Source organism: Trypanosoma cruzi, genomic scaffold, assembly GCF_000209065.1.
Source record: "Trypanosoma cruzi strain CL Brener 1047053516747 genomic scaffold, whole genome shotgun sequence".
Classification (NCBI taxonomy): domain Eukaryota; phylum Euglenozoa; class Kinetoplastea; order Trypanosomatida; family Trypanosomatidae; genus Trypanosoma; species Trypanosoma cruzi.
In genome coordinates this window covers 189,057-201,238 of record NW_001849531.1, presented here as the reverse complement: position 1 = coordinate 201,238, position 12,182 = coordinate 189,057, and the positions used below count along the sequence as shown (strand labels likewise).

Genomic DNA, 12,182 nt, shown 5'->3' with positions numbered 1-12,182 from the left:
TATAACCACAACCTCTACATAAAGATGCGCAAAGAACATAAAAAAAAAAAAAAAAAAACTAAAAAGAAAAGAGTAATTATCACTTTTGCTCCCTTTTCACCCTTTCCTTTTGCAGTTTACATGTTTCCAGGCTCCTGGGGGAGCTCATCCGGATGCAGAATCACAACTCGATTGGAAGAACCGTGCAGAATTTCATTTATCGCGCGCGAGAGGTACGGCTGCAGTCCTTCCCCTCCAATTGACACAAGCGGTGATATTTCAACACCCAATCCCTTGCTTTGCAGTGCCGCAAGTGCCTCCTTCGCATCTTGGGCGGTAACGCCTCCTCCGCAGGCAATGGAAATAAGCGCCGCAGACAACCAGCGCGTATGTAGCGACAAAAGGAGACGTGAGGCCTCGCTCTGTGTGTCACTTAATGCCCCCTCCGCATTTTTAATGGGAGCAAACTCTTCACTCCGATTCACTTGCATAATGCGAAATCCATCCCCACTCCCCGTGGGGGGATCCACGCACTCCTTGGCAAGCCAAAAGAGATCAAAGATAAACGCCTCCAGTTTGATTCCCATCGTCGGGCCGTTTGCAGTTAAAATTTTTTTCCGTGCAATGTGATAACGCGTAAATGTTTCCATACGCTTGGCTGCAGCCTGAAGAAAGCGAATACTACAGATGTAGGAGGAAATATTCGCGCAATTAAACTTGAGATTGCCAGTTTTAGCATCCACCTCTTTCGCCCTTTCGCCAATTTCAGTGTACTCCACAACTCCCCACTCATCATTCAGGCGTGCAAACACACCAACGGACTCATCGGGGCTCTTCTTTGGGCTTGACTTGACGACAACATGCGCCCCTTCCTTGAGTGCGTAGCCGGCAAACAGTGGGTCCGCAACTTTGGCAAGCAGGTTATCCACATTTCCAATCTGAACGTACGTTATACCCAGACGCTGCAACCGCTGCAGCACAGTTTCCTTCTCTCCACGGGGCACTTCTGCTAACGCCGAGTACACCCCACCGTTCCCGCTTGGCGCAACGCAAACACTGCAAGCGGACTCCATGAGAAACCTCCCCGTTTCTTCATCGTAGCACGGAAAGGACGACTGAGTGAAGAATTGCACCTGCTCCTTCGCAAGTCCAAAACAGTTGTTCTCTTGAAAAAACTGCCGCGTCTGCTCGTCGTTTTGGATGGACGTCAACACCAAGAGCTGTATCTTGGCCGAGGGAACACCCCCGCAACGAAAGGTCGCCAGCTCCTCCCGTCGGCGTATCTTCTCGCAGTGAAATTGAAAAAGTGACTTTTTCTCACAAAGCCCGCTGCATGTTAAAAGTCCTTTGGGAACATCCGCGCCGAGTCGAGTCCCGCTTCCACCTGCCAAAATGAGAAACGCCACACGGCCAGCGTGAATGGCCTCGTAGCCAAGCTTCTCCAGCTCCTCCACGTGTTTACCCCTGGCCCTCTGATCTTCCATCACGTCAAAGAAAAAATTGTTTGGCGGTGGCTCAATCGCTGTGTTGCTGCTGTGATCCTTTTCACGCTCCAGACAAGCACGCAGAACGTGGTTGAGGTGGTGAAAATCCACACCATAAAGATCAATCGTTAGTTGCCTGGCCAGTGAAGACCGGTCCTTGTCGCTGCCGTGCTCAAGAATCTCCATAACATGATCCTGACCGGTGCCTAGCAGACGCCTGATGCACTCACTCAAGTCACCCATTACAAACACAGACACACACAAACACATCTCTCGCACAAAAATAAATAAATAAATAATAATTATAATTTTAATAAAACAGAAAATAAAAACAACATAAACAAAAAGCGCATGGTTGCATCAAGATAAAATTACAAAATGGATGGAACATCAACCCACAAAGGGGGAGAGAAGAGCGCAAAATGCAGAACTCCACGCGTACCAAAAGAAATAAAGAAGTTTTTTTCATTTACTTTTTAAAAAGGTTCTTGAACGCAGCCTTTTTTTCTCCCATTCGTCGTTGCCGTTCGCATCGCTCTAGGCAGCTCCCTTCATCCGTGCAGGAGCCTCCATCCACCGTGCATAGTCATCCGCGCGAGCATCTGTGGGAAAGCCGTTTTCATCAAGTGAGCGGCGCGCAAATGGGATGTAGCGTCCCAGACGTCGTGCCATGTCCGTCTTTTTGTCTGGCCATGCGCCTTGTTCCAGTGAATTCTCTAAAGATTCGCTTTCCCGAAGCATGGCGACCCATTCCTGTTCAAAGAAATTATCCAAGAGGGAGGCCGCAACGTTAACCTTCTGCCGGTTAACCCGCCGCACCGTCTCCTTGTGGAATTCCAACGCTGTGTGATATAAAGCCCGAGCAAGTTGATAAATACGCCTCTCAAACTCCTTGTGCTTCGCGGCGGCCTCGGCACTTGAGCACCTCTCCGGCAAGCCAACATGAAGCAAGAAAGAAATGTGAGAATCTTTTTTGATGATGGACACAAAATGTGGCAGTGTGGGTAAATAAGGCGGAAATGTATTCCAAGCCTCCGTCACGCGCTGAAAATTGCTGGCCTGTGCGTCCTCAAAGCTACGCCGATAAATGTCTTCTGTGGCGGAATCATACTCCTTTAGGGCGTCTATGCCTTTTCTTGTGAGTCTGTCACGCTCCTCTGCTCGCACGGCTCTCGGGTTGAAGTAACTCCAGTCTGAGTAGCTAGAAAAGGTAGAGGGATTATCGTCAACGTGCGTGCTACGTAGTAAGGTCTGAAAACTGACCGTGTCATCACGGTGGTGCTTTTGCTGCAAACGGCGTAACTCCTGCGCCCGGCCATCGATCGCTGATGCCACGTTCATCGGAAACGAAGGAAGCAGATGGCCGCGTTTCTCCGCAATAACATTTGCCAGGCTTGCACCGTCTATTGGTCCCTTTGAAGATTCTGTGGAGTACGGTCGCGTAAGAAAGGCGTGGGCGGTGGGAAACTTCACGAACGGATTCTCCGAGACAATTAAGTTAAACTCACCAAAAAGAAGAATCTCAAGAAGCGGTACATTCTCCTCACAGCGCCATAACGCTTCAATCGGCGGATAAGAACTGGGCGGTGCAAACTGGCAAGGGTGCTTCGCATTGGCATTAGCGGAATCCTTTTGGTCATTGTCACCTCGAGTATGTTTTTCATCGGTAGCAGCAGGGTCATCATGTTTTGCGGTGCCACTCGTGGCCGATGAAGCGGCATGAGATGTTGCTTCCGCCGACTGCAGGGCTTCAATTGCATTTCTCACATCCACCTCATCCTTAGGTGGAGGGTTTGAAAAAAGTAAATCCGTTGCATTCGGCTCCCGGTGGCAGCGCAACACAACGTGTGCCTCCACAGCATTGTCGATGTAGTACTTCTTCACCAGGTACAGAAAGTAGTAGTAGGCCTCCAGCGAGGGGCAATTCACCGAGCTGTGTGCAAACACGGTATCCTCCACAGCCTTAAAGATGTAACGAAAGGAGGCTGGATAAGACGCTTTCCGCTCCGATAAGATGGCGCGATAGAGTAGCGCCTTGTCCCAAATAGCAACGGCTTCTAGGGACCGCTCAAGTACCATCTCTTTGAACAACTCAACAAGGTGAAACCGAGTGCATCGATCAATGTGAATGGCTGGAAACTGTGGCTGACGCTCAAAGAGATCAAGCATCCCTTGTGCCTTTGAAACTTCATCAAGGGTTTCCTGCGCATGTTTTCGTTTCATCTCACCAGAGAGCCGACGAAAGGAGTTTGGGGGCCGAAGAAACATGCCTGGCGGTGGGGCACCCGGCAGTGGATGGATCATCTCACCAGAAGATGTTGTCACCGCCCCACCACTAATAATGTTACCGTTAAATTTTTTCTCCGCTGCGGCGCGTGCATCCATATACTTTCCCTTTGCCTTGTAGCAGCGATAGAGCCAGTCCAGGTAGTCGGGCGAGTAGGCGATGCGCAAAGGGCCGGGATTGGTGATGAGTTTCTCAAATGTCTTCTCGTCTCTCGCACGCACACCACGTTCCATGGCATATGTGAAGTCGTGTACCGGATTAAATTGGCCCCGCGTGGTGATGGGCCGCTGCTGCTGCTGGTAGTGATGACGGTGATTTGCCCCCATCCCAATCACACCCACGGCAGAAGCCGCAACACGAACATAACCGAAAGAAATTACTGTCCGCCGTCTCATCCTCGGGGTATCTCTCGCCGCAATCTCCACCCCGCCCCTTCGTGTATTTTCTCTTCGTTCGTTATGATACTTCCGTGCACCTCCCCCTCTCGTTCTACCCACACACAGAAAAAAAAAAAACTTCCTCCTCCTCCTCCCGCTTAAATGCGCTGTCGCGGCAAAGGTGAGTGTTCACGGAGAATTATATTGGTATCAAATGTGTAAAAGTCACCTCAAAGAGAAGATGTCACGCAACAATACAAAAGAAGGGGAAAAAAAAAGAAAAAGGATTAAAGTGTGAAAGCCATGGCACACACGCAAACACACACACACAAAAAAAAGGGCAAGCGCAAAACGACCAAATATGAGAAAAACTGCATTCATATGAGAAAAAATGTCCCCATATTTCCCATCCCCACATAAAAAGGAAGAAGGGGCGCCTTTATTTACATCACCATCGTCTAACGTCATGAAGTGAAAGAAGCGACATAAACCACCGGGACCACAGGCATTACATAAAATTGTTCACACTTTCCCTTTCTTTCCTTCTTTTCTCAGGATGTCGCCGTTGTTTTAGTTGTCTCTTCCCCGCGTACGCAACCACCGTGCGTGTGTGTCTGTTTTTTATAACTCAAAGGCAATGTCGTGGTTAATGTTGCCGTCGCCCATGTACACAGTGCCGTACTTATTCGTCCCCGGCACATGATAAAAGACCGATCCTACAAATTTGGCGCTTCTTCCAAGAACAGCATTCTGCACCGGGTCGTACCGTAACCGCCAAACTCCGCCTGGAAGATCGTCGCTGATAGGAAAGAAGATAGAGTCAATGTGCTGGTCCTCCTCCAGTCGCTCCAGCCCGGACTTGGCGTGCAGCTGGGTCCCCTCTTCCTTTGCAATCAATTCAATGTACGGATTCTCTGCCCGCAGGTGATAGTAATTTCGTAGCGAAAGTGCCTCATCGTAGGCACGCCGTAAACCGGTAAAGGCACTGTTGCGTTTTATCTCCGGTGGCAGTGTGGTGTTGCGAAGCTCACGGTAGTACGCCCCACGCGGTGCGACACGGCAATGATAATCGTGCGCGTCAATAAACAGCACAAGACGCAGCGATTCCTTGTAGCTCGATGTGCTGCCTGCCAACTCGTCCACGACTCGATACTCGTAGGAGGGGTCTCCCATAAATGGCCCACGCATTCTGTACATCAGCATCCTCTTTTTCTTCTCATTCAAAACCTCGTCCATGGTGCGCTGCATCAGCGACTCCGTCGTACCAAGAAAGACAAAGGAAAGGCCTTCGTCAATCGAATAATAAATAACCGGCTGCGCCACAAGATCATCATCAAAGGCCTGAACGATTGTGTAGTCATTCTTAAAACCGTACACCTTTCCCCACACCAGCACCGTTCGACGCTTGCTTTTTTCCATGAGAAGCGGAATCGACGTTGCCAGCGCGACACGTTCACTCGTGGAGAAGAAATGGCCCGTGGCGGGTGCAAAGGTGAAGACATCCGCCAACGACATATGACGGCCAAACAGAAGAACAGCCACGACGAAAAATAAAACAACCGGCGCACAAAAAATATTAAAGAGTGAAGGGAAAAAAAAAAAAATGTATCTAGACGCACTTGTGTGTATGTGTGCAGAAAGAGGCAGGTAAGGGATTAAAGCAGCACATGAAACAATAAAGAAAAAGAAAACAATCAAATAAACTGCACATGGACGCAACACACATGAGACGAATAAAAACAACAAAACATAAGTCCATCAAGCCAATGTTGTATGCTTCCACTTCGCGTGGAGGTAGGTCTAAACACCAGTCCGCTCCGCGTCAGTCAGAAGCGACCACGTGTCCCCCAACAGGACCACAACGTCATTCTGGAGCAAATTTACAGCCAACGTCACTTTCTCCAGTAAGGCGTGCGACTCTTGCTCAACAAAATTATACAGTTCAGCAATGAGGCTCTGTTCAACAGCCGCACCCTTCACACCCTCGAGCGTCAAGTTCACTCCAACAAGAGCAGCGTCGATCGCACGCGAATCCTCATTCGCTTGTTGCGCGGCATTTGTTTCAAAGGCACGCCGGCAAAAAGCAAATTCCCGCAGTCCTTGAGCAATTGGGCAGTTGCTTTCATCCTTTGCCGCTGATTGGTCTTCTTGACTTGTGTCGATCGCCTTCTGTTGCCTTTGCTGTTGGAGTGCCTCCTGCTCCATCAAAACCGCCTGTGAGAAGAAAATCGAGCTCATTCTTTGATAAAGTTTATTTAACCCTGTTGGTTCCGCGGCGGAAGATAAGGGCGACAAGCCTGCCGATGTTCGCAGGAGCGGAGGTACGATCTGAATGCGCCGGACAGACGATTCGTAGAGCTCCTGTGCTCGCAGCTCATACGGAGGCACCGGACGCTCCTTCGTGTTCTCCGCTTTCACGAGAATAACGCCATCGTCATTAACACTTGTTGCCGCCCGCACGCCAGTCGCTGCGTTTTCCGCTGAATTGTGTTGCCCCATCCAAAAACTCCGGAGGCTCCTCGCTCCGGTGGTAATTGGGCTTCTGCCGGTGATGTTATTTGTCACATCAAGTAAGGAATTCGCCACAATGGTGGAAGGAAAACACCAAACGCAAAAATAAATAAATAAAAAATATGAACAGAAACGTACATCTACAGAGAGAAGGAGAGAGAAAAAACTAAATATATATGCACACAAGGGAAAATGCATGACGCGATACGCATCTTCTGCCAATTGGGGAACGAGAAAAAATGAAGCACAACGGTCATCAAAATCATGCCAAGAAGCATCACAGCCACACACGGTAAATGTCACGCACACCCTTCTGACTGATGGAGAAACAACAATGTCCACGCGTTTGATTAGGGCTCTTCACAAGGCATACCACACGATGTTGCACGGCATTTACCGCGCTGCCAACATCGAAACCCCCATCGACGGCAGGGGCTATAAAGACAACGTTTTCGTGACACTTCTCTCTCTCAGTATTCGTTTCCTTTTCCATTATTCCATTGTGTCGGTGTTTCAACAAAAGACGCGTGGAGAGACCATACGCCCAAGAATCCCCAAGTGCGGGTATGAGAACCCGAGAGCATTCACCACGTTCGCTACTCAACGTGCGGCTCGTCACCTGATTGCTTACAACAACGCATATATTTTGCTCCCGAGCGTGTTGCTGCAATAACTGTCCGCATCTAAAAAGAAGGCGTGAACGCTGCCACAGGAGATGCTTGGATGTCACAGCAGTTGCAGAAGCACCGCCCTCTGGGGCTTCGTTTCCCATCTGGTAAACGCCAAGTTGGGAAAAGGAGCGAAAAGGAAACGCAATGGAGTCAATGACCACCATTCGTACATCTGAATGAGATGCAAGATATGTGGGAAGCACATTCAGCAACGCCATGAGGGAAACCACGTCCACCACGCGAAGATACTGCGTTTGCTGAAGGACGTAGTCCACTGTGAAAAACCCCGCAAGTGCAGCCAATGAGATGCCCGCTCCTTCAGCTCGACCCCTCTTGCGTGATCTTACTAAAGCCGAAATAGAGCCGCTGCCACTGCCGCTATCAATGGGCAATGAAACTGTCAGCTCGTCTTCATCCGTAGCCACCACGGTGTCACCAATAACCCCCTCAGCCCCCTGTCGCAAAATGATCTCTTTCACTTGCATGACGGCAGCGTGCGCTATTTCGCGAAAACGTTCCGGCACAAAACTTCCCTCCGTATCAATAAACAGACATGACCCATGCAGACCACCCAATTCTCTCGGCAGTAAGCAATTTACGGCGAGTTGCATAAGCATTTGTGTCTTACCTACTCCCGGTGCTCCACAAACCTCCGAAACAGCGCCCACCGGCAACCCGCCACCAAGAAGCGTGTCAATACCCCTGCAAAACGTCGTGACCCTTTCGCTTTCTTTATCGGCCTCCACCTTCAACATTTCTTCCAGGGTTCGAGTCTCTGGGGGGATGTGATAGTCGCTATCTGCAGGATCATTCCCTCTGTAAAGAGAAAGAACAGCTCCCATCACCTCCACGGCCTCCGCCTGCGTCAGCTGTGGGCACCGCTCGAGAAGACGGCGGGAGGCAGCGTCAGTGGAAGATAAGGAGGCGTCGGTGCCCTCCTTCTGTTGGGACGTCACACCCTCCACCTCCCTGTCCGAGTGTTTCTTCAAAAGGCGGCAGATGTCATCGATCCAAAGCAGGCCGGCATTCTGCAGTCTCGCCTTGAGGGAAGGGTTGAGACAACTGCAATGCTCAACTGACATCATACTCTTCCTTTTCCGTCACACACAAACACACACAGTCTGCCGCTTGTTAAAGGCAGATAACTCAAAAAACACGAAAAACACAAAACAAAAAGTAAAGCACTTGACAAACGTGGAGATGAAAGGTTCAAAAAAACTGTAAACCGTCCGATGAAAAAAAAAAAAAAAAGACTTTAGACATTCTGTTGCGTGAGCGCATTATCAGTGCAGAAATCACAAATAAGACACATCTTGATTCCCGTGAGTTCTTACAATCCCATGCGGAAACAGCGATCCATTAAATCCTCCGGGATGGGCCATGGGACCCGAGGCGGCAAACTCTCACGAAAAACCGCACAACATGTCATCAAGCGCCTTTTTGTCGTGAAAGAAAGCCGCGATGAACTACAGAAAGAATTCATCATTGCCTCTGATGGGACACTTGGTGATTCATCCCTCGCAGGCCTATCTACGTTTATTACAGGACGCCACACATTTTGAAAGCATCCCTGTACCAACTGACGGTGGACCACCGTGTCCAGCATCATCTGTGTGAAAAAGATAATAAGCGGTGGTAGCGAGCATAAAGTATCAACACCTGTGAAAAAGTCAACTTTCATCAAGACCTGTAGCGCCCCATAGTCCTCAGCCGCCACGCACTCCGCTATTCGCACCAGACGGCTCAAGATGCACCCCCTGCACTCTTTACCATCGTCCCTCTCCTCGCAGTCGTCTATGAGAGACAAAACGCGATGACAAGTCATCTCTGCAGCTGCATCATCCCCTGTAAACAGATGGTACAGCAATTGGCAAGCCAGCAACAGATCGCTATCCGAAAGGGGGGACGCAACACCCTCGTCTTTACCCAAAAAGAAGGTGCTGGCCTCCGTAAGGCGCACTTCCTCCGCGAATTTTTCAAGGAGACACGTCGAAGCTGCAAAAGACAAACTGGTACTAAGCAATTCCAGGTCGTTCATAATTGTTCCCACGCACACGCCCCACACCCAAACACGCGCGGCCAAACGGGCTGCTTGTGTCTGCTCTCCTTGGGCGAGGTCACAAATGGAATTGTCCCCGTTAACAGTTGGCTTCGCAGCGCAGGAACAATATCGGAGAAAAGGCTGCTCCGAATCCTCTTCTTTTTGGGAAAAGTGACTCAGGCGTGGCATCAACTCCTGTTTAATCGCCTTCAACTGACTCGCAAGCCGCTCTACGTGAAGCACCGCAGCGCGCACGGAAGAAAATGAAACATCTTCCACCATTACTCCTTCGATGATTTCTTCCCACTGCACCTGCACATCTCTCATAGACTCCTCTAGTAGCCAAAGAGGACGCAGAACGGCAGGCATGCTGCGTGTGTAGGCACGACGAAGACCACCATCGTCCGTCCTTGCGTCAGCCGTCATGCGTTCCTTTTTTTTTTTTTCGCAAATTTCCTTCCCCCCTCCACGCTCCAAGTCCGCCTTGTCGCTTCATCACACACACACAAAAAAAAAAAGAAGAATCAAGAAGAAAAATGCCCACACACACAAAAAAAAATTCATCCCATAAAATGTCTCTTCAAAAACTGTGCAAGGCTCAAGCCACTGCGTTGTGTCTCCTCCGTCAAACCTCTTCTTTGTGGTCATCGTACTCAATAAGGGATCAGGCACACATAGAGAAAAGACAACAGGCACTCAAAGGCCCAAATAAGACATAGGGAGATTAAAACGTGTGGCTCATGGAATAGGGGAGACAAGTAAGAAAGAAAGGGAAATGGAGAAAAAAAAAGATCATTTCCTTTCATTCTTCCCGTCTTTTTCTCTCCTTTCTGTTTTTTTTTTTTTTTTTGTTTGTTTGTTTGTTTCGATTTTTTTCGCTTCCCGTGTTTATTTCAGAGTCATGATTTGGGCGAACGTTTTGTTTACATATCATTGCAATCCCCTTTTTTTCCCACCTCCATTCTTTTGACGGCGGTAGAAAATAAAGAGCAAATACAAAAGAAAAAGAAAAAATGGAGAAATTTAAAAAAGGGGAACCAACAACAAAAGAGGTACAAATTTAATGCCAATGAAATACAAAATCTCAATAGTCCTTCAAAAGATGCAACATCATCAAACAAAATTCGTCGTAGTGAAGTCTCCCTCGAGTTCTGTATGCATAGTTATTCATCAATTCAGCTGTACGCTTCTTAATTAACTCGTCTTGCAAGACTTTTTTCTGCTCATTTTGACGGCGGATCAGAGCCTGAAGTGGGCTGAGTTCCTCAGCAAAACCGTCCTTTCCTTCCGCTTCATGGTCTTTTGTCTCTCCCTTTGAGGCGATATTGTGTGGTGCCGCATCCATGGCAGCAGCAGCAGAGCCGGCAGCAGAGGCGGCAGCAGCGGGGTGTGTGTCACAGGAACTTTGATCAATCGAAATATTTCGAAAAATGCCTGTGCCCACAGCCTGTCGGCACTCCTCCATTTGGAGCATCTTCCCATTTCTGTCCTCGTAGAGACCCAAGGGGTCCATCTGACTCAGCACCATGCTCACCCCATGCTCTGTGACAAAGCCCTCGTGATTTGTGTCCAATGAATTAAAAATTGTCTGTGCCACCCGTTCATTGATTGTGCCGATTTCTGTCAAGAAGCTGAGAAGAAGCTCCTTTTGAAACGCTTTTGCCGCAGGTCGGTGAGGCGAAGCGGCGTCCCGTGACTCAGTCTGCACCTTCTGCAATGCCTCGCTTTCCGCTGGGTCAACGCTCAAAACACGTCCACCACCGGGAGAGAAAAACGGCACGTGCACTGGCTTCAACATGTTGAGATCCACGGCGTTGTCAACGACAGGAACCTCCGGCACCCAATTTTTTGGCGCCGTAATCACTTCCGCTGAAGTATTCCTTGCAATTGACGTGGCTGTCGTACGGCGTGACGGCTTGGGCGCCGAGTGATCAGAAAATGACATTTCGCTCATCGCCGCGAGAGAAAGGCGATGTGCAGAAGCGGCCACTGCCGCCGATCCGGCTGCGTCCGCCATCAGCTGCGCGTTTACCAACTGTTGGTGCTTAAGTTCACATCGCTCGCGTTGCCATGCATTGAGGGCCTTCTCAAGTACCTGCATTGCCTCCTCGCGAGAAATTTTATCGCAATTTTTCGCCGCCCATTGGCAGTATTCATTTTCCGCATTGACGAACTCCTTTTCAAACCCACCTCCAATTTGGCACTCCGTCGTGGCAAACGCCGTCGAGAGAAGATAATCCTCTAAAGCCGTAGCCGCGCGGGTGACGTACAAATTCCAAAACTGGTCAATATCGTGGTATGTTGGGTTGTCCGCTGCCCGTTGCACCCCGTCCGGGGAAACATCAATGTCCACGGTGAATTTTGTAGAAATCTCTAAGAAACATCGGTTGGGATTTTTAGAGACGGCCGTGAAGGTTGCAAATGTCGACGCATTCAACAAGCGTTTCGTTCCCTCCACGCCAAATGCTGAGCGATGAGCCTCCTTGGCGTCGCATGGCACATAGTCCATACGGATGCAGGTGCGGTAGGGGTCCTCCTCCACGGATGCCAGCCTCTCTCGAAGAATTGACTGCGGAATGCCCGGTAAATCGAGAGTAACGCGACGCACAACGCCGACGGTCGAAGGATCATGTGCCGTCTCAAGTATGCAGCAAGAGACAAAATTAATTGCACCGAATTCCTTGATGCGAGTGACGTCCTTGAAGGCTCTCGCAGCGACGTACGGTGGGACGCCGAGAACGGCGGACGCCTGACGTTCTGAAGTCACCACCATTTAACGGACGGCCGCGTGATATGCAGTAAATTCCAGGTGCCAAGCACTGCTCCATTCCA

At 49.6% G+C, this 12,182-nt stretch overlaps 7 protein-coding genes across 7 annotated transcripts, besides 8 other annotated features; all 7 read right to left on the bottom strand.

Moving 5' to 3' along the window:
* Positions 1 to 1,502: part of a sequence feature (areas merged during assembly that could not be assigned to a particular haplotype. This can correspond to areas where the two haplotypes were merged or to regions with more than two copies in the genome that were merged during assembly.) that runs on past the window's edge.
* Positions 40 to 70: a microsatellite.
* On the bottom strand, positions 117 to 1,733 carry Tc00.1047053504153.180 (UDP-N-acetylglucosamine pyrophosphorylase, putative; the record flags this gene model as incomplete). Its single annotated transcript, XM_815818.1, has 1 exon — positions 117 to 1,733. The coding sequence occupies one exon, from the start codon at positions 1,731 to 1,733 to the stop codon at positions 117 to 119; it is 1,617 nt and encodes a 538-aa protein (XP_820911.1).
* Positions 1,503 to 1,806: a sequence feature (areas merged during assembly that could not be assigned to a particular haplotype. This can correspond to areas where the two haplotypes were merged or to regions with more than two copies in the genome that were merged during assembly.).
* Positions 1,741 to 1,810: a sequence feature (A-rich).
* Positions 1,807 to 12,182: part of a sequence feature (areas merged during assembly that could not be assigned to a particular haplotype. This can correspond to areas where the two haplotypes were merged or to regions with more than two copies in the genome that were merged during assembly.) that runs on past the window's edge.
* Tc00.1047053504153.190 (hypothetical protein, conserved) lies at positions 2,001 to 4,145 on the bottom strand (the record flags this gene model as incomplete). Its single annotated transcript, XM_815819.1, has 1 exon — positions 2,001 to 4,145. The coding sequence occupies one exon, from the start codon at positions 4,143 to 4,145 to the stop codon at positions 2,001 to 2,003; it is 2,145 nt and encodes a 714-aa protein (XP_820912.1).
* On the bottom strand, positions 4,749 to 5,642 carry Tc00.1047053504153.200 (hypothetical protein, conserved; the record flags this gene model as incomplete). Its single annotated transcript, XM_815820.1, has 1 exon — positions 4,749 to 5,642. One exon carries the CDS (start codon positions 5,640 to 5,642, stop codon positions 4,749 to 4,751), a length of 894 nt encoding a protein of 297 aa, XP_820913.1.
* Positions 5,928 to 6,836, bottom strand: Tc00.1047053504153.210 (uncharacterized protein; the record flags this gene model as incomplete). Its single annotated transcript, XM_815821.1, has 1 exon — positions 5,928 to 6,836. One exon carries the CDS (start codon positions 6,834 to 6,836, stop codon positions 5,928 to 5,930), a length of 909 nt encoding a protein of 302 aa, XP_820914.1.
* Positions 6,740 to 6,762: a sequence feature (AT_rich).
* Positions 6,916 to 8,394, bottom strand: Tc00.1047053504153.220 (DNA recombination and repair protein RAD51, putative; the record flags this gene model as incomplete). Its single annotated transcript, XM_815822.1, has 1 exon — positions 6,916 to 8,394. One exon carries the CDS (start codon positions 8,392 to 8,394, stop codon positions 6,916 to 6,918), a length of 1,479 nt encoding a protein of 492 aa, XP_820915.1.
* Tc00.1047053504153.230 (hypothetical protein, conserved) lies at positions 8,640 to 9,776 on the bottom strand (the record flags this gene model as incomplete). Its single annotated transcript, XM_815823.1, has 1 exon — positions 8,640 to 9,776. One exon carries the CDS (start codon positions 9,774 to 9,776, stop codon positions 8,640 to 8,642), a length of 1,137 nt encoding a protein of 378 aa, XP_820916.1.
* Positions 10,167 to 10,226: a sequence feature (T-rich).
* Tc00.1047053504153.240 (hypothetical protein, conserved) lies at positions 10,435 to 12,123 on the bottom strand (the record flags this gene model as incomplete). Its single annotated transcript, XM_815824.1, has 1 exon — positions 10,435 to 12,123. One exon carries the CDS (start codon positions 12,121 to 12,123, stop codon positions 10,435 to 10,437), a length of 1,689 nt encoding a protein of 562 aa, XP_820917.1.
* Positions 10,697 to 10,736: a microsatellite.